Here is a 27,742-nt window from a genome sequence, read left to right on the forward strand (position 1 = left end):
AAATGGGGACCTATAAAGACCTTTCAACTTGAAACGGAAAGCCACGTCAAAAGCACAATTACAATCACTGGTAAAAATGACTGGCAAGAATAACAACAGTTTGTAGTGTTTGGCCCAAAGGACGCATAAAAAGTCCTTGGCTAAATGGGGCCAAGCATTTTTTGGGGATCCTTATGGACACTGTGCATATTTGTGACTTTAGCAATAAGACGATAGACTCTTTTTTTAATGAAACGCAGGGCTTTCCTGATCAACACACGACTCATTCATTTTTCAACCGCTGAACTGTCTCCTCCTCCTTTGTAATGTAAAGACTTGGTGTAATCCAGGTTAAGAGCATATACTGACAAGGTTTATTGGGACTGACCTGCTATATATAGTGCTGAAACTTTTAGTTAGCAGCCAGTTGTTCAGTTGGCTTTCATCAGCTAGAGAATTTTGTCATTTTCCAGTTCACTGCTGTTTGACTAGCACACTTTGAACCTATACATTTTATACCACCACTTATGGAGGTGGGGTCTCAACCCGTGATCCAATTCCATAATTTTTGGTAACAATTTATTTCAATGGTCCACTGTAGATACATCTTTAAGTAAAATTAAACTAAATTGCTGTTAAATGCAAGAGAACCTTATGGTGTGAATGGTCCACTGCAGATGCTTTGTAACTGCTCAGTCTGTTTATAAGTAACATTCAAATAAATATCTACTAAATGCAACTGAACTACAAGCTCAGTGTGAAAGAGTTTATTAAATCTATCCCTACTCCTAACCTTAACCCTAATTTTTAATTGTTAATTGCTTATAATAGCTATTAACCAGTAACTACTGTTGAAATTTTGCACCACTGTGTGCTGGTCTACCATGAATATAAGCATGTAGTCAGACATTTATACTCTGCGTCTGTGACATAATTACCTCATTAGATTTAACATTAGCTTAGATAAAGGATTCATAATGGTCTCCGTATGTATCTCCAGTGCACCATTTGTGTAACACACACGAATGCGCTGAGAATTGTAAATGGCTAACTAGGAATATCTATTCGCTTCTCATTTCAGAAGCAGCCCTTCAAGCGGACACTGACCTATGTGAATGTGGCCTTCTTATCCAGAAAGAAAAGAAAGGTCCCGGCCTCTGTTTCTCTGGCGATTATTAATTCTCCTCCCCCAGACAAAGGGGCCTTTTTGTCCTGAGCCCTACAGATGACTCCTGGTGGAATTAAAGTGGGGCAGATGGGTCATCGCCTCCTTATTTACACCGAACTACAATTGCCATAAGCCTCTCCATTGCCTGAGACCAAAAGCAGAAACCTCACACGTGCCTATTGATTGGAGTGGTCACTGCACTTACAGTCTAAATGATTACAGCGCTGGGAAAGCCTGGTGAGATTTCAGATTATATTGATCCACCCCTGAAGCCGAGAGAAAGTGTCCTCCTCAAAGGCCCATGGGAAGCATGAGCTGTAGGATGTTGCTTTGCTTAATGCCTTCTGGCCCACTGTAGCACATCTTGATCTGCCTTCTGACTTTTTTTATCCCTGACTGAATGACTTTATGGCTGATTGAAGTAGCAAATAAGCTCCTACACTGCTTAGAATTCACATGATTCAAATTAGGGATGCATAATGATACCAACAGAATCGACAGAAAATTGGTTGATTCCATGAAGCCGAAGAAAACTGCTCATTAAAATCTGCTGCAAGAGGAGTAAATCTTATGAATTTCAGCATGTCGCTGCTGTCAGAAGAAAAGCTTTTATCTCCCAAATTGTAACGTTACAGGAAAAAGAAAAAAAAAACACTTTACTTTTAATGTAAGTCAATGGAACCAGACTTTTCAAAGTCATTTTGGGTCATTAATTTTGGTCCATTCATCATAATATTTACACACAATGTAAAGGACAACAGGTATTTTCAAATGATGTCAAAACCTGAAAAATGACAAAAATGGAGATACAAGGTTTTATTTCCGTTTACTGTATAAAAGATGCACAAGGCTTCCTTTTTTGTGGTGTTTTTTCTAACTGAGCATTTGAGCTCATTCACAGCGCAATTCAGATCGGTAAGAGCTTATTATTACTTTATTTACTCAGATTGACGACTGATATGTGACCTTTCATTCATCCCATTCATGTGTTTCCATGTTCAATAAGAAATTGTTTATTGTGATACAAACTGAACAAACATCTCAGATTTTTTGACTTTAAGATTCTTTACATTTCAAAACAAAAAAAGTGAAGAAAAAGGCACTTTTACATCAAGCTTAAGGTCTTAAAAAAGGCTTGCAATGCATCATGGAATTCTCTGAGTGGTTCTTAATGATTGAATGTTTGGTAAACAGATAAAAACAGGTATATATTGTTCACTGGGTGTATATATATATATATATATATATATATATATATATATATATATAGTGTAATTTTATAATAAATTGGTCGTTGTAGCGAAACCTACTGTCTTAATTATTTCTTTACAGTGGTGGTGATGGGAACCAGGTGTCACAATGTCTACAACACAAATACAGCCATTTTATTTACAATCCCAAACAACCAAAGGACCAACGCGTGTCTTTTGAGTGTTATGGTGATGGTGGTTAAATAGTAGAATGTGAAGACATGTTGGGTATGCTTGAGGACTACTTTGCACTACTTCAATGCCCTAAAACACACATTTAAGACCAAAATGTTTCCTCAAAACAATTATAAGACAAAGTCTCAGACACCAGGCAGTGCATTCCTGACCAATGTGTGTATTAATGTCTGTGAGGGAGCTTTAAGCGGTGTTAAACTCTTCAGATGTCTGGTTCCTATCACCACCACTGTGAATAATTCCACTTCTCTAGAGAGCGTTTCTCATCAAACTACTCTGAAACAATTTGCATGCTAACGATTTAATTAAGCAGAAATTTAGAAAAAACGGACGGAAAATCAACGGACGTAAACAGTTATTAACAGTTATTAAGTCTAAACTGTGGCAAAAGGCCAACAATGGAACTGTATCTTCCAAGGTAAAATCCCTTCCCATTTAAAGATGGTATTAAACAAATCTGCCATATTAAACTCACGAGAATCAACACTGCGTTTGGAATTTTCATCTATCATGACTGACCAATGCAGAAATGTGACACCTGTATGTGAATAAACACTGACACGAATGCAGATGTGTATCTATGCAGTGACTCGGTAGTACACAGACAGTAGCAATGTTGGGCCGTCACACTTTTTTCAGAGCGTTGTCTTTTTCAGAGAAGCGCTCATATCATTCCAGGAAATCTTATCAAAGGATAAAGAGAAAAAGCTGCAATTCAGCTGGGACTGTCAGCTGGAAAATCCACCACAAAATCCTGAGCCCACATCAGATCAGATCAGACCAATCTCAGGATATTTTTGGCCTGCTCGGCTTGTCAGCTTAAATTCTAGCCAAAATAGTTTGATAATGTTTTGCTGCTATGGGATGTCATCATAGATGAGATCTGTTAGCTAAACAAATGAGGCTCTCTATGAATAGTACTGAGAGCGAGCGAGAGAGAGAGAGAGAGAGAGAGAGAGAGAGAGAGAGAGAGAGAGAGAGAGAGATTCTATTGACAGTAGCAGGAGTACCTTTCATACCCTGTATAGACTATATATTGTCTAAAAACCACAAAACTATATGTGTGTCCTTTACAGTGAAAACATTCATCTGTATGATTAACTTATTTTAAGTGATTGTAACTGCACACTTTCTACTTATTATAGTTGTAAGCACACTGAGCCAAAAAATGCATAATTATTAAGTCAAATAATCTTATATTGCAAATTATATATATATAATGTTTTCATCAATCAATAACTTTAAAAAATGTTATTCAAAGAATATGATGTGCATTTCCATATCTACAGAATCTATTCAATGTATTAACATTTGTACCACTCAGAAAATGTCATGTGACACAATAACACATTAATACAAATATATTTTAAAGTTGTTCAGCACCAATGAAAACATGCATAAACTGGTCTTTGTACTTAGACACTTTGGACAAGTTTATACATATTTTTTTCAAATAAATAAATATAATAAAAACAATACATATTTATGTTTTTCCATGAATCACAACTGAACCAGCCAAACTATGACTCAGAAATGACGATGTTTTCAATATTTGTGAAAGAGCTACTGATCTTGGTATTGCACAATGAAGGTCACCTGTGATCTTCTTTATGATGCAATGCTTGCCTAGTGTTTCTTAAAAGTATGTCAGAATAACAGCTCTTTGTTATCTGTTGTGCTGTGTGGCATTTGAGGAAATCAGAGTTTAGAGACAAAAGCTTGACTTGAATGCTTTCAAACCCACCATATTTTAACATCATGATTTTGAAGGTCTCCAACATAAACACCTGCCTGTTTTTCATTAAAATGATTTGTAATAGCTTATTAAATCTGTATATCCTCGCTGTCCAAAGAAAACCATGCATCTGCATTTTGGTGATTTTTATTTTTCTATATCATTTCAACACACCGGCTGTCCTTTATGCTGCGTGTAAATGTCATGATGAATGGACCAATAGAAATGCTCTAAAATCACTTGGAATAAAATACAGTATCTTTCCATTCACTTACACTGAAAGGTAAAGGAGTATTTTTGTCTTCTCTGAAGTTACTATTTTGGAGATGCTTGTTTTTCTTTGGACAAACCATAAAAAAAGACCTGAGTTGACCTTAAAGAGAAGTGTAGATAAATTCATGACTATTATTAATCTGTTCAATTTATGTATTGATTCGACAGCTGATAAAATGTACTCTTTTTGATGGAGTGCCAGTGATTAGTTGGTCATTTTCATAATAATTTTTTCCCAGCAAACTATGTTGGAGTCTTTGCACGGCTTTACATGGTTTATTATTGCTTAAGTCCATTTTTACTGTTTGGCCTTTTCTAAAAACTCTGATTTCTCAACAGTCAAAAATAATGCCTGGATTTTCTTATGATTAACATGATTAACAGCAAACAGCCTTAATTCTGTGCAATCTGTACAGTGGGGCAATAATCAGTGGTAAGTGGTAGAGAGATCAGCACTCACAGCCCTTGTAGATGTCGGTTGGAATCTGCACCGCAGTGTAGGAGTAGTTGACTTTGTTTTTGAAGTTGGGGTCGTCCACAAACTCCAGAGGAAGAGAGTATGGGTTCTCCATCAGGTTCTCATCGTCGCCATCTTCAGACTGCAAAAAACAAGAAGACGGAAATGTCAATACCAACACACACACACACACGCGCACACACACACACACACACACAGATGCTCCAACATCAATTGCAGGCGGTAATCTGATTCCCGCTGCACTCAAAGGTTGCCTCTCTTCTGAGGACAGCCTCATTATATTCTGCGTCCATTCATCCCCATAATGCAATACAACAGCAGGTATCAAAGTGGGCAATAAGCGCTCAAAATCAATTAGCGGGTGAGATGGCTATCATGTGCGTATGGAACTCCTGTAAGCCATTAACCCTGTCAATAATGAAGCACAAAGGTATATGAACAACGGTGCCCTGCTCCGCTCCTCAGAGCCGCCACAGATACCAGTAATTAGCATTTTAATACATCTCCAGTCTCAAATCTGCACACAAAAGTCTGCTTCTAAAGGAACTCGAATAAAAGAAAATGTTGAGGTAGCAGAAAAGGTGCCAAATAATTGGATTTTGATGGCTGTCCTGTTCAATGAATAACCCCTTAGGAATGCATTATGAGCTACCTGTCCGCAGCGCCCTGCATATGCATGGAGCAATATGAAACAAAGTGGAGCCCTTATAATTGGCTGCACTTGTTGGACACTTTATTAGAAACTCCTACATTTTAACTCTACCTTGCTTTATGAGTAGAATGGCCCAGTGGTCAGTGATGGCCCAGTGGTCAGTGATGAAAGGGGTAGAAGGGGATGGAAAAACTGTGCATGAAAATAAGCTACAGTCTGTAACTAAGGATCTACAAGGTAGGTGATTCTAATAAAGTGGCCAGTAAATGTACTTCACATTTCATTTTCAAGGGGAACCCTCAGCACCTTCAAGCCCTTTAGAGAAGGTCTAATGATTTCTGTGAGAGCAAAACATTTGAAGAACACACACCTGAAAATTCAGTTTATTTCATTTAAATAGCTGCATGCCACTTGTTATGTTTCATCTCAGCAAATACTGTTGTACGTTTGTTCCGTTTTGATTGAAAACGCAAGATTAAGTTGAGAATTCACCAGTTAGGGTTTTTTTTTACCCTGTGGTATCTATGAAGATACAACCAAACAAGCTTTCCCGCTGGTTACGATTTTAGGAGCTGGACTGAAGGCCTAATACATAAGAATAACTCCCAATATAATTAGGAATCAATCAATCAATCATATTTTGTTTTACAGTGGGTGTGACCAGATTTGTGAGAAAAGGACATCACAAGAGGCCTTCGGGTTCCAGATATACCACTGACTGAATATGAGCCGTAGTCTAACCAGATTTGAGTTAATTATTGAACAGAAAACAGTGGTGGCAGCATTGTGGCAGGACTCTTTACTGAAAGAGTGACTGTAAAACAAGGTTAAATAAACATAAATGTCTGTTAAAAGTTTCAAATACAACGTACGAAATTATGAGTCTTCCGCTAGCTTTGAATGTCTGTGTTTAATCTAGCAAAGAAAATGGTTATGTGCATCAGCTTTGCGCTAACTTTATATTGGAAATCCTGAAGAGGTGCTAGCAGATATTTTTTATTTTCATACCCATTACAATAATCCTATTTCAGCTAGCTTCCAATGTGGGATTTGTAATAGTATGCTAGTGTTAAGTTTACACAGGTGTACTTGAACAATATTTGGCCATGAAATACAGTAAAAATGAACATTATGTGTGTTTTTGATATTAATGGCCAAAAATAACAAAATAACTAGTCATGGTTCACCAATGATAATGCATGGGTACTCAGGTACTGTCACGATTGGCTCCTCCCACTACTCCATGTGCCCCTTTGTTTTGATCTTCCATGTGCATTTGTTTTGGTTGTCTAGTCCTGCCCCCTCGTTTCATTACTCCAACCCTGATTGTCTCTACCTGTGTTTGCACCTGTCCTTCGCTACTCTTATGTATTTAAGCCCTGTGTTTGCCCCTTGTGTTTGCTGGTCTTTGTTGGTGTTATCTGCTGTGTTGTTTGTACTGGTCTTTGTACTGTTCTGTTTCTTGGATTGTGGTGTCCGTCATGTCTGTCCCCCGATCAATCTGTGTTGGATCTCTGACCCTGGACTGTCTTGACTATGACCCTGGATTTGCCCTTAATAAATCTCGCTTATCTCAGCACATGCATCCGCCTCCTCGCGCCCCGTTACAGGTACCTGGTAAATAATCTGATGTGCCAGTATTTGAATACTGAAATCACTATCCGGGTATTTGTTTAGTTTTATCATGGAAAAGACAGAAAAAATATGCAGATAAGCAATTTAGTGAAATACCAATTTTATGCTTTAGGACTGCAAATGTGACGACTTTACTCATATTTACAAGTAAGAACATTATACCTTATAAGAATTGCTTACAATAAAACATGAGCACCTAATAATGAAGTGACTGGGAAGGCAAAGAGCGCTATGATAACTATTCTAGCTGATGCTGTCCAGAAACAGTGAAAACATATTTCTCATGTTAGCACATCGTCCACCTCTCAGAAGGTGACGAGTCCTCATCTCCATCCAATGCTGCACCGATTAGCCCTGTTAGCTCATTGAAGAGGCAGCCTCAGCTGCCCTTCCAACAAGAAACCCTACCAATTTCTCACTGCCATATTTGAATGATAAAACATGTTTTAAAATGTGCTCGTCTGTGTCCTGCTACACTACTGCTGTTAGGTAAAAAGCCCTATATTATTTTATTAAGGTCAACAAAAGTGTGTTTTTTCCATCCCTGCTGTTAGATGGTCATCTATTCATTGCAGATGAATGTTAAAATTTGTCTAAATGCACTTTCCTAAACTGTATTCCTTTATAGTGGACCTAGGAGGAGCTCAGTGGTCAGTAAAAGTGGAGGGTTGGTCTATGTATGAAAGACAAACTCTCATTTATTTATATATACATACATATATATATACATTTATTTACATGTAAGTCATGTGGATATGGATTTAGACCACCACCTTTCATCTCCCTAATTTTATTTTTTTTTTATCAACTCTTTTTATAAAGTATAGTAATCTATATAGTATATCTTATAGTAATCTACAAGAGGAAAATAAATAAATATTGTATGCATACATAGAAGATAATAATAATGAAAATAATAATAATGAGGAGGGCATCTAGCTGCATTAGCACTGTTAGGTAAAAGGTCTACATTACTTCATGAAGGTCAGTTGTTTTTTCTGCCTTGCTGTTATCCTTTTATTTGCCCTGGCAGATACTTGAAATGCACATCCCTAAATGGTGCTCCTTTGCAGTGGACCTGTAAGGAGCTCAGTGGTCAGTGAAAGTGGATGGTGAGTCTATCTATGATAGAGAAACTCAGTCCTTTAGTTTCTGCTGTGCTGGTGATGTTTCATGAATATTATACAGGTTAAAACATGTTCCTTTGGTTGAACTTAGTGCTGTGAAGCAGCCAGTTAACCTACTATTTTACAGGAAATGTCTAGCAAACTGATGTTTTACTATGCGGTGGTGTATTCTCTCTCTCTCTCTCTCTCTCTCTCTCTCTCTCTCTCTGTTCATTGTGTCTTCAAGGAAGTGAAATCGTAAGAGATGCTGAATGCAGCAGGATATGAAGTACAAGTAGTGAAGAAAGGAAGGTTTTTACCATTAATGTGATATTTTGGCTCAGTCTTGATAAGTTGAAATGCCTGAAAAGCATCTGAAATCATATACTCCCTCTGCTGTAGCTTATTTATTCAACCATTTCTCCACTTTCTCTTTAAATGAACTCAAAGAACCTGGTAAATACGTAATAACACATACTCTCTCTCTCTCTCTCTCTCGCTATTACTACATATGGGCTGCCCATAAATACCTCCCAATTAACGGATGTTTTACAAAGTGCAACAGCTTCCTTTGACAGAATACAGAATACATATGAAGGCAAATGCTGCTATAGCCTCAGTGTACTCATGAGTAATCTACTAATCTACATTCCTCATCCTTCATAACTTGCTAAATAAAGCACTCTCCACCCCCATTCCCAGCCCCACTCTTCACAGACGTATATCCCCCACCTCCCCTTACTCTGAGAGAGCGAGGTGCACCACACAGTGATAGAGAGGCACGGGTTAATTGGGTTTGACATGATAAAAACTGTTTGTTTTTTGCAAAATTAAATGCAAGCCTCCTGCCCAGTGCGAGAATTGATTTATGGCCTGCCTTTAATTGTCTATTAAAATGCAATTACAAGCTGTTGTTGGGACAAACAGAGAGACGGGCTCTGCTGATACCTCCCTGAATGTCAATGTGATAAAGACAGCACAGACACTCACACAAGCACAGTAATATATATACACACCACCAAAGAGCACTGCAACTCCTTGCATGATCATATCAGTATCTCCTTCGCAGGTATTATTCCACTGACCTAATAGTTTTTTTATCTCTCCCTGAGAACATCAGATATCTGCGATGTCTGACAAGAAACCTGATAATGTTTCAATAATAATTGCTGTTTTGGGCCCTGAAATTGGTCCATGATGGTGAACTGGAGAGGACTAATTTCATTTTAAATAGCTTGTTAAATATAAATAATATATTGCTGCTGTTCAAAGAGAAATGTGTCTCCATTTTTGTTGTTTTTTTTTCCTACATAACTTTTTCTGCATAATTTGCAGCTGTACTTAATACTGTGCAAACAATTCAAGATGAACGGACCAATAGAAATGCTCTAAAATCACTTTGAATAAAATGTCTTTGCATTAACTTACATTAAAAGTAAATATTGTTTTTGCCATCTCCTGCAAAGTTACCATTGTAGAGATATTAATTTTTCTTTGAACAGCATATGCCTTACATGTATGTATGTATGTATGTATGTATGTATGTATGTATGTATTTAAATAAATAAACAAACAAACAAATAAATAAATTCAGCTGTTTAAAAGCATTCGACTAAATGCCTTTGGGAAACCATCATATATATATATATATATATATATATATATATAATTCTCTTTTTACTGATTAAAAGGTATCTAGCCAGATTCCTAAGTGCTGCTATAAACAAAGGAAACATTTTATTTTTTTTACTTGTTTATTTATTTACTTATTCTTATATGTAAGGTATGTGAAGGTGGATCTTGATCACCATCTTTTGTCTCTAATTTTATTTCAACTCCTTTTATAAAACACAGCAATCTACAGCAACAATCTGCAGAAAGAGAAAAATAAAATACAGCCACAAGCGGCAATCTGTGGGGTCCAAGCACCAGGAAGACATCAAGGAGTAAAGTTGTGGCCCCTGGTCGTAGAAGGAGGCAGATCTTTAATGTCATTTGCAGTTACTGATTTGGCTACCTCTGGTGACGTTGTTCTGAACAAAAATGTGCTGAAATCAAATTATCAAACTTCCTGTGCAGTATAGCCTACACATATTTGCAAAATATAAGTTGCCCTGTTTTAGAATAGGCCACAATGAACTGATTATTCCATAACTTGCAATACAATTGTGCTTAAAAGGCAGGATTTTTAAATATAATTATTGATCTTGAGACTTCGACGGTTGTTTTTGAAACTAAGTTTGAGACGATGCAAAAAGATTTCAGCCAGCTGTATAAAAACATTAGTTTTCAAACTCTGATAATTTACAGAAAAAAAAAGTTATTAAAAGAATTGTATTTCCAAAATTGTCAGGCACAGTGGAAAGCAAAAAATACAAACATTGTCTTGACCTAAAGACATTCAGTAAGCTTTCCACTAGTTGTATATTTTTTATTAATTAGTTCAACATTGACATTTGCAGTTACTGATTTGGCCAGAGAAATATAAAAAACTTCTTACTCTAACTAAAATTTATTGAAATCAAATTACTCATGTACAGTTAATCAACCTACACATATTTGCAAAGCATTAATTCTCATTAAGATGCATAGTTTGAAACAATAGTCATGTCTTTATTTTAATCTTAGACAGGAATAATTACTTTTTAGATTGGAGTCAGTACATTGAGCATTGTAAGAGCCAACTTAAGCCAATTCAAGCCAAATGTCATATGTTTGTTTAGCTGATTATTTTCAATATATATGTCATATTTGGGCACAATCCGAGCATAACTGACATATTTGTGGTCCCTTGTTTCCAAATAGGCTGGACCGAACCAATTGATCCATAACTTGCAATAAAATTGTGCTTAAAATGCAAAATTAAAAAAAAAATTAATTGATCTTGAGACTTTGATAGCTGTTTAGAGACCAAGCTTGAGATGCTGCAAAAACATTTCAGAAAGCATTATGAAACATTTTCAAACTCTGATGATTTACAGAAAAACGATATAGTTCTTTAAAAGACATGTATACACAAACTGCTTGGCTTGGTGGAATATATAAAATTCAGAAATTTCCTTAATTTATGTTAAGTTGAAACAATTGTCTTAAAATCCACAGACAAACAAGACAGACAAGATTTTCAAACATTGATCAATCAAAGAAAAACTTTACAGAATTTTAAAAGACTTATATTTGATAAAATGTCATCCTCAGTGTAAGCAATTATATGTATTAATTCATTTTGACATATGCTAAAATGTATAGGACTTATTCTTGTTTATGCTCTATAGCGCCACCTCATGGCCAACTGAGGTCAAACTATATAGGCTATTAGAAGTTGCCTATATGGGCACATGATATCATTTTTGTGATGACTGGCCAATGCTAAGCCCTCCAAATTCAAAAGCAATTGGGTTGCATGCACCTAAAGGTGCTTGGACCCCTAATAAATCATATACATGCATATACAAAACAATAATAATGATAACCATAATAACAATAAGGAGGGGGCACAATCAGGGGGTACACTGGTGACTGGAGTACTGTATATGTATTATATGTCCTTGCATACGTATCCTGTGCTGTTTGATGAATACACATTATATCACGTTTAAAACCCAAAACCCAGTACTGTTAAAGGGCCTTTCAGTGTAAGCTTTTCTAGCCCTATCAGGTCTTTCATGAATGATTTCCAGAGAGCAGATCTCCAATAATAAAACAAGAGGTGAAATAGTTAATTACCAAATAGTGCTGACTTACTCAATTTCATTATTTAATAGAAAATTCATTTTTAACTTATTAAATCACTCAAAAAAGCTATTGCTAAATATAGCATAGAAATTAGTCAGATAAAAACTCTATTAATCCCAGTTTCATGCTAATAATCTCCTCGTCCTACCTGGCAGCACAGAACTGAAATCTGCCATCTAAAAACCACTCCAGTTTTTTGTTACTGTATGTTTATACATTCTGAGACCATCAGAAATGGTTCATAATGACTTGGAATTCAATCTTGTTATATTAAAAACTAAACACTTCACATCAAACCACTCTGAATGCCTTGGTTTACAACTTAGCCTTTAAATTATTAGACATTCTTTAAACGTCTCTGTAGGGACACAATTGTGGTTCTTTAGTGGAACTGCCATAGAGAACCTTTTTGGCACCTGCATTCTTAAGAGTGCACCAGAACTCAATATTTTCAGGAGCACTTGCCTCTTACTCAGACAGAACCGTCACTGTTTCACTAGGCTGAATCCACTTAGCTGAACTATCAACTCTGCCGTTTCTGCTCGCTCAGCTGTGAATCCCTCCAATCAATAGCACAGAAGCACATTAAAACCTCCTGAATCTACAGAGCCCTGCAGTCCTGTCTGAGACCGGGGGTGAAGGGCTGAACATGAACAGTGTCCATCATAGGAAACGTCTCATATATATATATATATATATATATATATATATATATATATATATATATATATATATATATATATATATATATATATATATTTAGCTATTAAATAAGTGCTCTTTAGTTTTGCACTGCAACTATAAGGCGAATGTGAGATTATTATTAATTGTGTAATAAGATGAAAATATACAAAACCATTATTTATAGGGTACTTCCCATTGGGAGGTGCAAACTGTAACCCCTACATTTTAAAAAGTGAAGTTGAAAGATTTAGATTGATCATGAGTTTAATTTTTAAATTAAAGAACTTGCGGGTCCTTGTTTTCATGGCAGTACTGAAACACAGTTTCAGTCTGCAGGCGGAGCCTTGTTTTAGCCATGCCCCTGCATTTTAGAGCAGGATGGGAGTCTGCATCCCTGTCCCTCATGGCCACATGGTGAGCAGATACAGCCCATTGGAGAAAAATGTGTTCCAAAGACTGAAAATCAGTGTGGAACTTTAAGAATGGTCACTACTGAAAAAAAAAAAATATTATAACATAATTTTAAAATAAAAAATATACTTTTATGTGTGTACAGCTGTTCAAAGCTGTGTTTGCTCCAAATCAGGAAAAATGATCATTACCAAAGGTGTCACTACTGAAACAATTAATAGGAGACAAAATGGAATTCCCAATTGTTTAGTTTAATAAAACAGGGTCATTCAAATTTCAGTTAAATGTCCAAGTCATTTAAACGTCTGAAATTGGTGGCAGAATGATTTCTACATAACAATAAACAAAATAAACAGGCATCAACATAGTTTCATAAGTTTTTCACATTTGTCCATTTTTTTGTTTTGCATTGTGTTACTTCAATACAAGTCCAAACTGCAAACAATTCTTCCTGGATAACCTAAAACCGCCCAGAAACTCAGATTCTCCTCAGTTCTCTGCTTAAATTCAACAGTTCAGCAAAGGCCACATAAGGCCAGACCATGTTTACTGCCCTTTAAGTAACAGCAAAGCCGTAATGCTTGGAAATTCCATGAGAAACCTGGCTGAACGTCCCTTTATTTGTTTATTACTCAGCCTGACTGTCATACCATTGAGATCACCCCCCCCCCCCCCACCCTCTTCCAGTGGAGCCCAATCATAATTAACCAAGGCAGCTTCTAATTAGGAGCTAAAAATCCGCACAGGAAAGACTGATTGGTTCATTTTCTCCAGCCATACACCACCTGTTTTGCTCGATTCATTACCCAATTTGTTAATTTTATCTCCTCATTCCCAAGGTTTAATTAAAGGTTGCGGGGGCCAAAAATGACATTTTGAAGACTCTTTCAGCCCCACCTTCATCTTGCCTGGGTGTACGTTAATCGTGAACATCACTTATTTACCCCCTCGCACTCCCCCTTTGCCCCTGCAAGGTGTGTGGATGGAAGATACTGGGGTTGAGGGATGGGGGGGGTCCTGAAGACCCTTATGTTCATACACTTATGTGCTCATGTAAATGTCATCACTGTTACATTAAAATGTTTTAAGGTTACCATGTAATGACAGTGACCGAACGTGCGGCGAGAAATCTAGTACTATGTACATTCCACACTATAGGAAAACCCTAACAGAAGGGCATATATTTATGGACTACTGTATTCACGATATGTGACTTCAAGTGGAAAATAGAATTTAGGGAAATAGCAAAACTGGAAGTTGAACGAATTGGAAGGTAAAGTGACTAGGAAGCTGGAACAGTCTTGAACATCTTAAAAACAGTAAATACAAACTTTTGAAAAGAAACTTCATTTGTAGCCCGTCTTCAGGATCATGTCTGAAATCTACACACCACCAGAGGGCAGTGCAGAGCCACATAGGAAGAGTCACAGAAAAGCACCAATAAACATCAAGCTCAATTTACACACTACATGTTACAGATTTAATGAAATAAAACTTTCAACACTGTTAAATGGATTCGTCATGTTCAGCTAACTCTGTAAAAACTCACAATCTTTGAGCTAAAAGGTCCGCGGTGAAATAAGACTAGGCTAGTGCCGTTAGCTGAGTTAGCATTTGTCTGTTTATCTTGGGGCTTGTTCAGACCACCAGTCCAAATCTGATTTTTGACACATCCAGATTGTATCCAGACTGACTTATGATAGTTTGGACAGCAAAAAACACACGAAATCTGATTTTGGCTAATTGGATCCAAACCACATTCAGCGATGGTTTGAAATGTGATTTTCTAGTCGGATTTTTACTGATGTGTCTCAATCTGGATGCTCTGGCTGCTCAACAACAATTTGGGTTGCGGACCCCTGTTATAGGATAACCCAAACAGAAGAGCACATATTTATGCACTGCTGTATCCATGACAAGTGACTTCAAGTGGAAAATAGAATTTAGGGAAATAACTTAGGCGTTTGGCGTTTGTGATCTGCTTTTTGATTTTGCTATAATGCAGTAATAGACGGACGCTGATTCATGCACACAGACAGTAGAGCTGGAAGGCAGTGACTGGCTGCAAATAAACTATGATTGTTTTTGGTACATAAAGCCGAACTTTATAAAAATGTGAAATACAAGAAAAATGTAGGACATGGGGCCTTCAAGCCCAAAGGATGGACCCCTCATTGCTGACTGGAGGCAGGGCTGAGAGATAAGACTGAAGAACAGGGAGGAGATGGGTTTAAGGTGGTGGGTGGGGGTGTACAAAAGCTTTGTCACAGGAAACGGAAAGGTTGTTTATAGGATATTAGCTTGGAAGGATGAGGAGCTTAATTCATGCTCACCACTACTAGTGATAGTTTTGCTTATTTCTATTAATCACAGCAGGTTTTTGCCGCTTTGCTGTCTAAAGGTTTATAAGTGCTATGTGTGCAAATAGTTGTGGTGGCATTTATGAATATGTGTGTGTGTAATGCATGCTGCTCGCGTGATTATTAGCTATCTCTGTTTAATGGTCTCATGATGGATAATCCGAGGCTTGCAGCTCAGCACTCTACTGGGAATGTTTATTAATGTTGCTACACCAAGTGCATGAAATATTTAATATACTGCGCATGTGGGCATGAATTAGTGAATCAGAGATGCTCATATGATAAGATGTGGGTTTATATTTGGATTGAAAACTCAAAAAACTCTCCAGAGGGATCTCGTCCATGTTTCTGTACTCAAGGTGCATTAAGTGACCAGGTGTAAACGAGGCCTTAGGCTGCACGGAGGACCTGCTACTAAAGGCCACTGCATGCCTTGTTCCACAGCGCCCAACAATTAAAAACTATTATTTTTAATGAAGGTAGACACCGGCCTGACATTCAAAGGCACTCAGCTGCATCTAGAATGAGGGCTGGGAGTCAGTCCTTAAAAGAATCAATTCCTTGATTCCAGGTATCCAGGAATCAAGAGCCAATTCCAAAGCTTTGTGTGACATCCACACAAACATCCTTCCACAACTCACATGTTGATAGTTCAGCTGTATTTTACTTTAGACAAAGTGTAAAACAAGGTTGAATTTAAAAATGGTAACAAAAAATTGACCTATAATCAAACAGCACTGACAGCGCCACAACATCTATCCACCTGAAGTTGATAGAGGAGTATCAGAACCTCTTATTAGTCAATCAATTTAGCTAATTAAAGTTCATTTAGCTACCATTAGCTCTCCAAATATCCTTGCTAAGGTCAAATATGATTAATATTGATGTCCTTCCCCATGTCTTGGGTTTCAGAGTTGAGATTATTGTGTGGTATTGACTATTTTGATTCTAGTCAGAATCAGAATTAGTATTTTCCCATTTAGTTCAAACCCACAACCAGACCACAGAAAAGCCACAGTAGATCACACGTGGCTTGAAATAGGCAGTCACTCTAAAGATAAGATAGTTTATAGCATGTCCAGGCTTCAACTGCACACTTATGAGGTGCAGTGGTTAAAAGGTACAGTGAAGTAGTGACACAGTCAACAAGCTTACAACAAAAAAGACAGAAGTTCGATGACAAAGAAATAGTGTTAACACCCAATAGAAATTCATGTTAATAAATGAAACTTTCCACACCAAAAAATTATACAGAGATGTATTGCTAATTAAGCAAAAACAAGAAAAAAAAGAATTTGTGGAACAATGAGTCTGTTTACACTGTGTTTTGCCTCCAGATTGTATCTGGATAAACTTTGGCTGGATTCAATTTACAATGTTCTTCTAAAATGATGATAAATGTTCTTTCAAAAGGCTTGTGCTTGCATTTAGCCATAGCGTTTAGTGCTATTGTTTGAAGGAAGCCTCCCAACAACATGCGCTGGAAATGCCAACATGAAAGTTGAGTGGAATAAAACACAGCCACGTTTTCACGTTGTCATCAGGAGATTGCAAGTTTGATCCCTGGTGATGCTACAGCCGTCCATGGCTGGGAGTCTAAGAGTGGCCTCGCTCTCTGGGTGGGCAGAATGGCCCCCCTGTGTCTCTTAGGTGAAGTAACAGATCTGACGGTTGCCGTTTTCCTCTGAGTGTGTTTGGCTGTCTAATGATGTTGCGTGAGCTGCAGTTTGAAAAGATGCAGTGGCACTTCACAGGCCTCAGAGGAAGCCTGTGTTAGCCTTCACCCTCCTAGCACTGGTGGTATTGTGTGACTGTGGGAGTCCTAACGAGTGGGTAGAACTGGATATGACTAAAACTGGGGGCGTTTTCAATAGCTCAAACCATCTTCTGCAAAATCCTCTACTGTTTCGCACGATCCTACCTCAGATGCTTATGAGATAGAAGCATATTTCACATTGTTCCATGCTTTTGACCCACAAGCAGCAGGGTTAGACTCATGCACTTGTTTTGGGAGCAGAATGCATCTGATTTGCACTTCAAACTGTCTCAAAAGGCTTGATGCATCAAGCCCTAAACTCTTAAAACAGATGGTTCTTCAAGGATTCTTTAGTCAAGAAAATGGTACAATATAGAACCATGAAGACTCAAAGAACCCTTTGCATGATTTAAGGGTTCTTTGCATCATGAAACAGTTCTTTAGACTGAAGGAGAATGTGCTGTAGATGGATCTATTTAGGATCTTTTTGAAAAGGTTTCTATATAGCAACAAAAAACAGTTCCACTATTGTTACAAGCCAAAGATCTGGTACTTTATAGAACCCTTCATGCTAAAAGTGTAAAGATCTCGAGTTTATACTACGCTGGTTATTTGTTTCAGAAGGAGATGGAGAGGAAATTTGTGAGGAGCCATTTAAAACCATTCCATCACCACCTGCCCAAAACAAAACCATCTGACATCATCTATTCGTTATCAAAGTCTCAGAGTTCTTTTCACGGAATGAACACCACGCAAACCCTCCTGCTGATGTCAGCTCCCAGTCGACGAGTCATTAGTTATTTCTCTCTCGCTTATTTTTGGGGAATGCCATCCACAAAGCAGATGTTGGAGCTTTAGCGCAAATAACTTTGTGCTCTTGGGCCATTGACAACCTAATCAATTAGAGGTGAAGCCATTTTACCATCTGGCTTTATCCACACATCCTGTGATTTTGAACCAACGGAGTATTTCTGCATGTTTGTTGAGTTTTATTTGAGTGAGTAGAAAAATGAGAAAATGTCAAGATGTTCTCCAAAACCATTTCAGTTTCACGGGTTCACGGGTGCCTCAGGGTTGTGTTCATGAAAGGCATTTGTGGTCAATAGGTGGGTTTGCAGTCCCACAACACCTATAGCCTAGGGCTCTAGGCTAAAACCCTGAAGATTTAGTGTAAATCCCAACTACAGGTCTGTCCCCAGCACAGCTAACGGGTGTGAAAGTGGTGCGAATGAGTCAACTCGTGCTATTCTACAGCACCTACAGCCATTGCTGCCCTAGAGCAAGACCCATTCACTCCAGGGACTTCACAGTATAGCTGCTCCTACAATACAATAAAAGCTGGATAACGTTTTCAGTGAGTGGACACAGCAGGGTCAACATCACCGCCTGCAGAGGCGACTGCAATATTGTGTTTAGGTTAGCACAAGTAACGTAGCAAGGTCAGAGTGTTGGACTGAGGTCAATCAAGCATGCTCATCACAACAGTACACGACACACAGGATGTTCAGTGTTTTAAGCAGTGTTAAACTGTGATTTCATGTTTTTATTTGCCATTCATACTTTGCTGGATATTGAATATAATGCTGACTATTTTACAAACGTTTTAAATATTTTACACTGTCTTCACTTTGACTTTAAAGGAGTATTTGGCAAAAAATCTAATTCACATGATTTTCTACTCACTCCCAAATGCAGTCCATCAGCCACAACATATTTGCTGTCAAAATTTTGCTTATGCAGTTTAGAACTAGCGCTATGAGGCTAATGGTGCTAAAAAACACTGGTAGTCAATAACCACCCAAACCATTTCCGTAAATACACGCCTAAAACTACTTTTAGTTTGCTAAAACCAGTTCTTAATTCAGGTTGCATGTCCATGTGGTTCAGAAAACAGTATGAATCACTGTGAACTATGAAAATAATAATAATAAAAATCTTATACGTGTAGTGCAACTGGGTAGCATTTCATGCAATATAACCAAAGATGGGGTCAAGGGATTTCACAATATTTACACACTGTACAGTAACGTATATAAGCTAAATGTACTCAGAAAATCAATACAGTTTCTGTTTGCAAATTTTAGGACCACATTTTCTACAAAAATAAGCCTCAGCTGTATATGTTTGGACTTGAATACACACGTGAAGAACCTACCAGGACCTACCAGTTACCCTCCACCACCCACCCACCCACCACTGATGAAACAAAGCTGAAGCTATTTGAAATTTCCATTCCACCTCAAATGGTGCAGCAGATACACTATGGTGCCTTCTTGTTTTTCTACATGAGTTCACCAAGCTTATTGATATAATTTGAAGGAAGTGAAGATTTTGACATGTATTTGTGGAAACGATTGTGACTATTTACTTCCAGTGTTTGTTAGCAGTGTTAGCCTAGCAGCTCCAGTTCTAAACTAAAGAAAGTAAACTTGTACACCATACATATGTTACAAACACGCAGGTATCACACTGGTGGCAGTATTATCTTCTAATTTTGAGCAATCCTCTGTTTGGAATCTACGTAGCTGTTTGGAGGTTCCTCAAGACGTTGGCACAATATCTCGTCTCTACGCACCAAAGCCACACAGGCCTCAAAGCAACGTGCAAGCCATCAATCCCAGAGTTCCTTTAGATGCTGTCAGGAAGACTCAACATCTGGCCAGGCATGCTCATTAGACTAGCTAATGATGGAGAGATTGAGCTAGAGGGCAGAAGATTACAACTCTTACACTGAAGGGGGGAAAAAATGGAGCAGATAAGTGAAGCTGTAGGCGGAGGGGAGGAGAGTGCTGGAGGGGAGAGGAGAAGAACACTGCAGAGGAGGAAAACAGGAGGCGGTGGGGCCATGAGTCAGGAAGGAAGAAGAGCAGGGAGGAAAGGAAGGACTGAGACATCATTCTGTGACTATGGAGCCTCCACTGGGTGAAACAGCTCTACAGAGTCATTACAAATGGCTTGATCTGGGCTCTGCCCACAGAGTGTTCTTTCACTGCAAGTGTTGCTCATGTGACTTTTTATACCCTGTCCTAAAAATAAGTCCCCATATAGTTCTTAGCTTGGAGGTACAGTTCTAGGAAATCCTCCTTCTTCACCCTCACAACTTTATAAAAATTATTCTTTAAAAGAACTGCTAACTGAAAGGTGATACTAATATGATACCGATTTTAAACAATATGTATGAAACTGTAAAACCGAGCTGTAAATGATTCCATAATCATTTAGAAACCTGTATAACATCAAGAATAAACTTACAATTGACAAATTACAACTTAAAACGAATGCCACACATATGAAAAGTGGTGACTGAATCCTGATCATTACCATTAATAATATTCCAGGTAAGGGGAAAGGACTTTAAGTATCTCGGGGTGTCTGAGTAAGTATCTGATGGGAAGAGGGATCGCAAGATGGACCGCAGGTTTGGACAGGCGGCAGCAGTAATGCGGTCACTGTACTGGATTGTAGTTTACCGGTCCGTCTACATCGCGACCCTCACTTATGATCATGAGCTGAGTGTAATGACAAAAGAATGAAATCGCGAATACAAGCGGCAGAAATGAGTTTCTTCACAGGCTGGTGGGCTACACTCTACTTGATAGGGTGAGGAGCTCAGTCATCCAGGAGGAACTCAGAGTAGAGCCGCTACTCTGCCGCATTGAGAGGAGGCAGCTGAGGTGGTTCAGGCATCTGATCTGGACGGCCCCTGGACGCCTCCCAATGGAGGTTTACCAGGCATGGTCTCGGGGTCGTCCTAGGACCTGCTGGAGGGATTATATCTTAAAGTTGGCCTGGGAGCGGCGTGGGGTCCCAGGGAACGAGCTGGAGGAAGTTGCGGGGGACAGGATTGCCTGGGATTCTCTGCTCTCCCAACTGCTACCACGACCCTACCTGTCCTATACCCATACTGTCCTTATAAGGACGTTGTTCTGCACAAACCAGCCAGTTTTTAATTCACTATTTGTGATGTCATGAGAACCAACTCATTTACATATATTGTCACCGTTGCGCAAAAACCTTGTATCTATTTTTTTCACTTTTTACTTTTCTGCATGGTTTAAAAAACTTCAGTTATCATTTGGATTGTCTTCAAGTTTCATAATAAACAGACCAACAGGTCCAAAAATATTTTAAAAAGTATTTTAAAAAAAGCAGCTGGTTACTTTAACATCAGTTACATGTTAAGACTGTTTTTTCTTTTCCTAGAAATTTAACATTTTGGAGAAACAAGGTTTTGTTCTGACTGCGACAACATTCACCTATTCAGCTTATAGCCGTTCAGCCCCGCCCATTCATACTGAAGTTCTAAGCATTGCTTTGAGTGAGGTGCAAAACAGAACAGCCAATCAGAACAGAGCTCATTTTTCTTATATCAGTCTTAAAGGCACAAGAACGACAGCCTGTTTAATTCTAAAGAAGTGGTCACTAATAGGTGGACCATGGACCAAGTCCAGACCTGGATGCTGTCCTGTGACCTATAATCGATAAACTATGGAGAATTATTTAATTATTTTAGTCATTATGGTACCGATTTAGCAGCCGGGAAACTCACAGACAAATCACATGCATTGTAAATATCACATGTGACACTGCTCAGGAATCAGATCTGTGCATTACGATGAGCACTTAGACTCGAGAAGTCAGAGGAGAAAGTGAGTCAGAGGGACGTTATTTCACATGGTGTGCTCCAAAACGAGAAAACTGACTGAACGTTATTGAAATATCGCTGAACTGTACTTTATTTGATTTGACATTCAGTTGTATAACTACTAGGCTACTTCAGTGTACTAAATATTAAATATTATAGCTCTAAATATTAACATTTAATATTAATATTAGCATTTTATAATGGTAGTGTGTAGCAAAACAACTGTAACTATATCTCTAGGGGTTAATGTAAAGTACACAAACTGCCGATGTGTGAGGGTGAGCAGTGTCTGTTAGAGACAATCCCTCAAACTAACCCAAAGCTTAGGTGTGTGTGTAAAGGAATCAACTTCGGCGTGCCCTCCAACCCTGCGTTTCTCAGGCCAGTAGGGGGCGAGGTGCGGGTCAGGGGGGTGTGTCATGGGGGCAGTGTCCTCTTGGCCTCCTTAATGATGAGCGATGTCCTCCAATTAGAGACGCTGACAGCCGCTAAAGTGGACGGTCATTAATCACATGCCTGCCGCTGCTCTAGTGAACAAAAATCACACTTTGATTTATGATTCCTCCATCGCTGCTATTCCTCCCTCTCTTTACTGCTCTCTCTCCCTCTGTCCCTCACCTTCAGTCAGACTCTAACGTTTGTGCTTCGCAGCCTTCTGGAATCACTGCCTTCCTTGGCAATGATAAATCAATCAGCACAGGCTGTGCTGGGGTAAGAAGGGGTGCTGTGACCTTTCATGTACAGAGAAAATACCCTCACAGACAACGAGAATATTATATATTGCAAAAATACATATTATACATATGCAAAAGTCGGGGGCACCCCTAGTCAAGTTTTTAACTACTACCTTTACTTCATGTAGCGCTGCAGTTCGGTCCTTCTTGTCCTTTTTATTACTGTGCCTTTCAGACTAAAATAGGTAAATGAGCTCTGCTTATTTTTATCGAACCTCAAAAAAATGCCTTGTGATGTCTGTGTGAATGGGTGGAGCTAAACTGCTATATGTAGATATATGGATTTTGTGATGTCACAACAACAATGAATTCAAAATGGGACATTTTTGCGGTTGAATTTCCCGGGATGATCTGTGTGGACAGGGGACATTTTTTACTTACTACATATCCAGTTTTATTGAAAATGAGTTTTCCAGATATGGCCTCTTTAAATGAATTCATAACCTCCAAATTCCTTATCCCTACATTTCTGTTGCTTTCCAAAAAATCTTCAGCACTCTCCTTTATACACAATCCAAAAACGAGAACTATTGAGTAAGTAAAACATCCAAACCGAATGAGTACTTACATAATCGGAGTCCGACTTGGAGTCGTAGTACTGTATATCACTCTCCTGAAAAACAGAACAGAGGAAAGAAATCAGCTTTGCAACAGTGAGAAAGAAATATCAGTTCATTTCGAAGCCCTGCCCCAGTCAGGTCACAGACTGACCTGTCTACTGTCCTCAGATGTGCAGCAGAAATGTACAGGGATGGATGCACGAATAGCCCTGGCCCTTAGACGCTCCTCGTTTTCATTGCTTACTAATGAAACACTGCGGTAATGAAATAATGACCCTGCCCTGGGGCGGCTCTGAGGAGACAGAAACGGTAATCGCTCTTAATGCCGTTTGTCATTCGGTGTGATTTCGTGTGCGGCGCAGCATGCATTTTTTGATTCGCCGAGCGAGAGATTTATTTTTGTTAAACAGATTAGTGTTTGGAGTTCGGGCCGTTTTGCTAAGGGAGCAGCCAGCACTCGAGGTGAAACAAGAAACGTGCTCGGAGAGCAGAAAGCTCCTAAAACAAATGCAAACCGCTTCGTGAATGGGGGCGTCGGGGGTGCTTCGACAGGGCATTCTGATTTTAAGACAACATTGAGTGTGTCTGATAAATTTAGCTGACTAAATGAGACAAACAGCTGTTACTCTTGAGAAGATCTGAATGATTCCTGATAGTGTAGTCAATATGTTTTCAAATTCAATCAGAGTAATAGCTCATGGTTGGTGTAGTTCAGTGGGTAACACCTCTGCCTTCTGTAGACTGGGGTTCAACCCCCCACCTGGACAAGCACCCTACACTGTACCAATAAAAGTCCTTGGGCAAGACTCCTAACACTACCTTCGCCTACCTGTGTAAACTGATCAAATTGCAAGTCGTTCTGGATAAAAGCGTCTGCCAAAATGCCGTAAATGTGAAGAATAAATGTCATGGTCAGAGCAATTACATCACTTTCTCAGTGTAGCAAAGCCCAGCTTCATTAAAGCGGTAGTTTGGCAAAAAATCAAAACATTCTGAATTTCATTCTTACCCTAAATATAACCGATCAGCCTGGACAAGTTTGCTTTGTTTATGTTCCACTGTAGCTAGGAGGCTAATTTAGTTAACAAGAAATTAAACCTTATACCCCACCAATTAGCAAGGCTAATCGCTAAATCCTCACATATTCACCTCAAACTGTGTCAAGCGGTTAAGAAACCACAAAGTAAATTTGCCTTTGTGGTTTCTGATACTGTATGACATATTGTTACATATAAAAATAGACAAAGGAATGGAAGCATCAGCACAGCCGCTAATCCTGTCTTTAGCTATGCCACATACTAATTTAACAACTGAAGCAATTTTACAATATATTTTCTGCACAAACGGTCCCACTTTATATTAAATGTCTCTAATAACTGTAGTTACATGTGAACAACATATGCAACAACAATGTAATTACTAATGATTTAGTCAGTGTTACAGATGAATGGCAGCCATACACCTTATGTAATTACACATGTGTATCAACATTACTTTTTAGTTTTTGTTCATGTAATTGCACAAATTGCATCTGAATTGACGTGACCAAATCGTAAGGCAAATTATTCAGTAACTGCATGAAATAAACGCAAATTTTTATTTTATTTTATTCATTTTTGCAGCTTCTTTTATTATAAGGGTATAAAATGACATTACCCATTTATTTGACTAGAAAAAAGAGTTACAGCTCTCATACAACCCCCACCTTTTGAATGTAGCTTATGTAGCTCACGCAACAACAGGGGAGCGGCGAGGCGAGACATAGCAGTCAGAGAAGAAAGTGAGTCAGAGGGAACTTTCACGTGGTGTGCTTTAAAAAGAGAAAACTGATCATAAATGTTGTTGAAATATAACTGAATTGTACTTTGTTCAGGTAAATAGTTGTTGACTACATAAGATGTTGATATACCTACTAGGCTACCTCAGTAAACAGTATATGGCACTGAGTCATGATGCAACTTAGACATTATGATGGTGCGGACCTTTGCTTGAGGAAATGTTCTTTAACCAGACCTTACTGAATTTTAATTAAAGACCCCTGGTTTACACTCTATATACACTGCTTTGTGGCATAAATGGTTATGACACACATCTCAGCCAGTACACCTGATGGACCAGTATATCTCCCACTACTACCATGCAGTTCGTATAATGCTCACTGGTGACCATTTTTCCTTACTTGTTAGCTACATAAGCCTTATAGGTCCAGTGCAAAACTAAAGAGGCATAAAACAGACATCAAACATGTCTTGGCTGACTGCATATGGGGTAAGAGGGAAATTGCACAACTGTGATTATTTACCAAACATTTGCATTAAAACTATCGTCTCACCAGATGCTCTGACTGAAAAATGGTGGAACCTTCCATTTGATATTTTCTCAAAAGTCCTTGCCACGATTTGTCTTTTATCGCTGCTGCAATTAGCCCAAAATGTACAACAGCAGCAAAATGAACATAAAGGCGTCTGTCGTTTTAGTATCAGGCACAGGCTGTGTGGTATGTGATCTCTAAGTATGGCATTAGGCTGCCACTTCGCCTTGCTCTGTGTTGAGACTGAGCATTATGTACTGAAGTTTAAACGGAGGTTGAGAGTGGCATATCCATCTAGTGTAATGCCAGCACAGTCGCACACAGCGACTCCCTGCTGGCTGATCTCCACAGGCGGCCTAGAGCTCTTCTCCTCCCTCTCTCCTCCTCTCCTCCACTCATCCCTCCTTCTTATCCCCCGCCGAGGACAGGCTCTCAAGGGCAACAGAACTAAGTGTGAGATTTCAGACTCTTTTTATTTTACTTAAATATTGAGCATCACCCGACACCAAATCTGTGCGGATGTTGCAGTTTTGTAGATAATACAGTACAGTGCACACCTTCAAGAACAATTCTGGGTAAGGCACCATTGAAATGTCACATCATTCAGAATGGTTTGATGTGAAATCATTTGTTTGTCGCGTCGTAAAGTGACACCAATCACCCACGCTAGACTATTCATTTAACAAATTACTTTATCCATAAGTCTTAAATAGCTCTTAAGTCTAGCAAGTATTACACTCAAAAAAATAAAGGGAACACTCAAATAACACATCCTAGATCTGAATGAATGAAATATTCTCATTGAATACTTTGTTCTGTACAAAGTTGAATGTGCTGACAACAAAATCACACAAAAATCATCAATGGAAATCAAATTTATTAACCAACGGAGGCCTGGATTTGGAGTCACACACAAAATCAGTGTGAACCTGCTTTCATCTGTGAGGAGCACAGGGCACCAGTGGCGAATTTGCCAATCCTGGTGTTCTCTGGCAAATGCCAAGCGTCCTGCACGGTGTTGGGCTGTGAGCACAACCCCCATCTGTGGACGTCGCGCCCTCATACCATCCTCATGGAGTCGGTTTCTAACCGTTTGTGCAGACACATGCACATTTGTGGCCTTTTTGCAGGGCTCTGGCAGTGCTCCTCCTGTTCCTCCTTGCACAAAGACGGAGGTAGCGGTCCTGCTGCTGGGTTGTTGCCCTCCTACGGCCTCCTCCACGTCTCCTGGTGTACTGGCCTGTCTCCTGGTAGCGCCTCCAGCCTCTGGACACTACGCTGACAGACACAGCAAACCTTCTTGCCACAGCTTGCATTGATGTGCCATCCTGGATGAGCTGCACTACTTGAGCCACTTGTGTGGGTTGTAGAGTCCGTCTCCTGCTACCACGAGTGTGAAAGCACCACCAACATTCAAAACTGACCAAAACATCAGCCAGAAAGCAGAAAGGTACTGAGAAGTGGTCTGTGGTCCCCACCTGCAGAACCACTCCTTTATTGAGTGTGTCTTGTTATATTGTGTTGTTTAAGTGTTCCCTTTATTTTTTCTGAGCAATGTATATCTAAAAAAAAAAAAGACTTCAGACGCAAAAGAAAAAAGTTGGTGCTGGAGAAAAAAGGGAAAAATGTTTATGGCAGGGAAAGTGCGTTCAGCCTGGACGTCAGGCTCTGGACAGTTTCGTGTTTTTATACAGAGATGAGGTAATCCCCTCTCTCTCTCTTGCTGTGTCATCATTAGATTCACCTTTTGGACTCAATTAAATGTGAACCATTAAAAAAGGTCTAGTTGTCTTTTTCATATCTAATCATTTAAAAAGGGCAAGCTGCATCTTCAGTACCAAAAAACCTGCTTTGTTGCTTATCAAACATCCGTTTATACACTGGCCTCCTTGTGGCTTAAGGTTCAAAGGGCTCACCTGAAGGCCTCTGCTGCACACAGACAGCGTCTCAGGGGCTGTGATGTCTTATGTATACTTTCCAATATCCTACGTGTTTGGCTTTTATCAATGATGTTCTCTGTAATCCTCATGTTTGATTATTTTGTTAGAAATTTCCATTTTATTACGTCACGTTAT

At 38.9% G+C, this 27,742-nt stretch overlaps 1 protein-coding gene across 2 annotated transcripts in view; it reads right to left on the bottom strand.

Moving 5' to 3' along the window:
- cacna2d2a (calcium channel, voltage-dependent, alpha 2/delta subunit 2a) overlaps positions 1-27,742 on the bottom strand; it is a 340,749-nt gene that overhangs the window by 113,859 nt on the left and 199,148 nt on the right. For both annotated transcript variants that reach the window (XM_017708409.2, XM_017708410.2), the window contains exons 5-6: positions 23,365-23,409; positions 5,061-5,199 (exon numbers count right to left, since the gene is read on the bottom strand). In XM_017708409.2, coding sequence (XP_017563898.1) covers positions 5,061-5,199; positions 23,365-23,409 — 184 coding nt within the window. The remainder of the gene's footprint in view (positions 1-5,060; positions 5,200-23,364; positions 23,410-27,742) is intronic.

This window comes from Pygocentrus nattereri, chromosome 26 (genome assembly GCF_015220715.1).
Source record: "Pygocentrus nattereri isolate fPygNat1 chromosome 26, fPygNat1.pri, whole genome shotgun sequence".
Taxonomy (NCBI): Eukaryota; Metazoa; Chordata; class Actinopteri; order Characiformes; family Serrasalmidae; genus Pygocentrus; species Pygocentrus nattereri.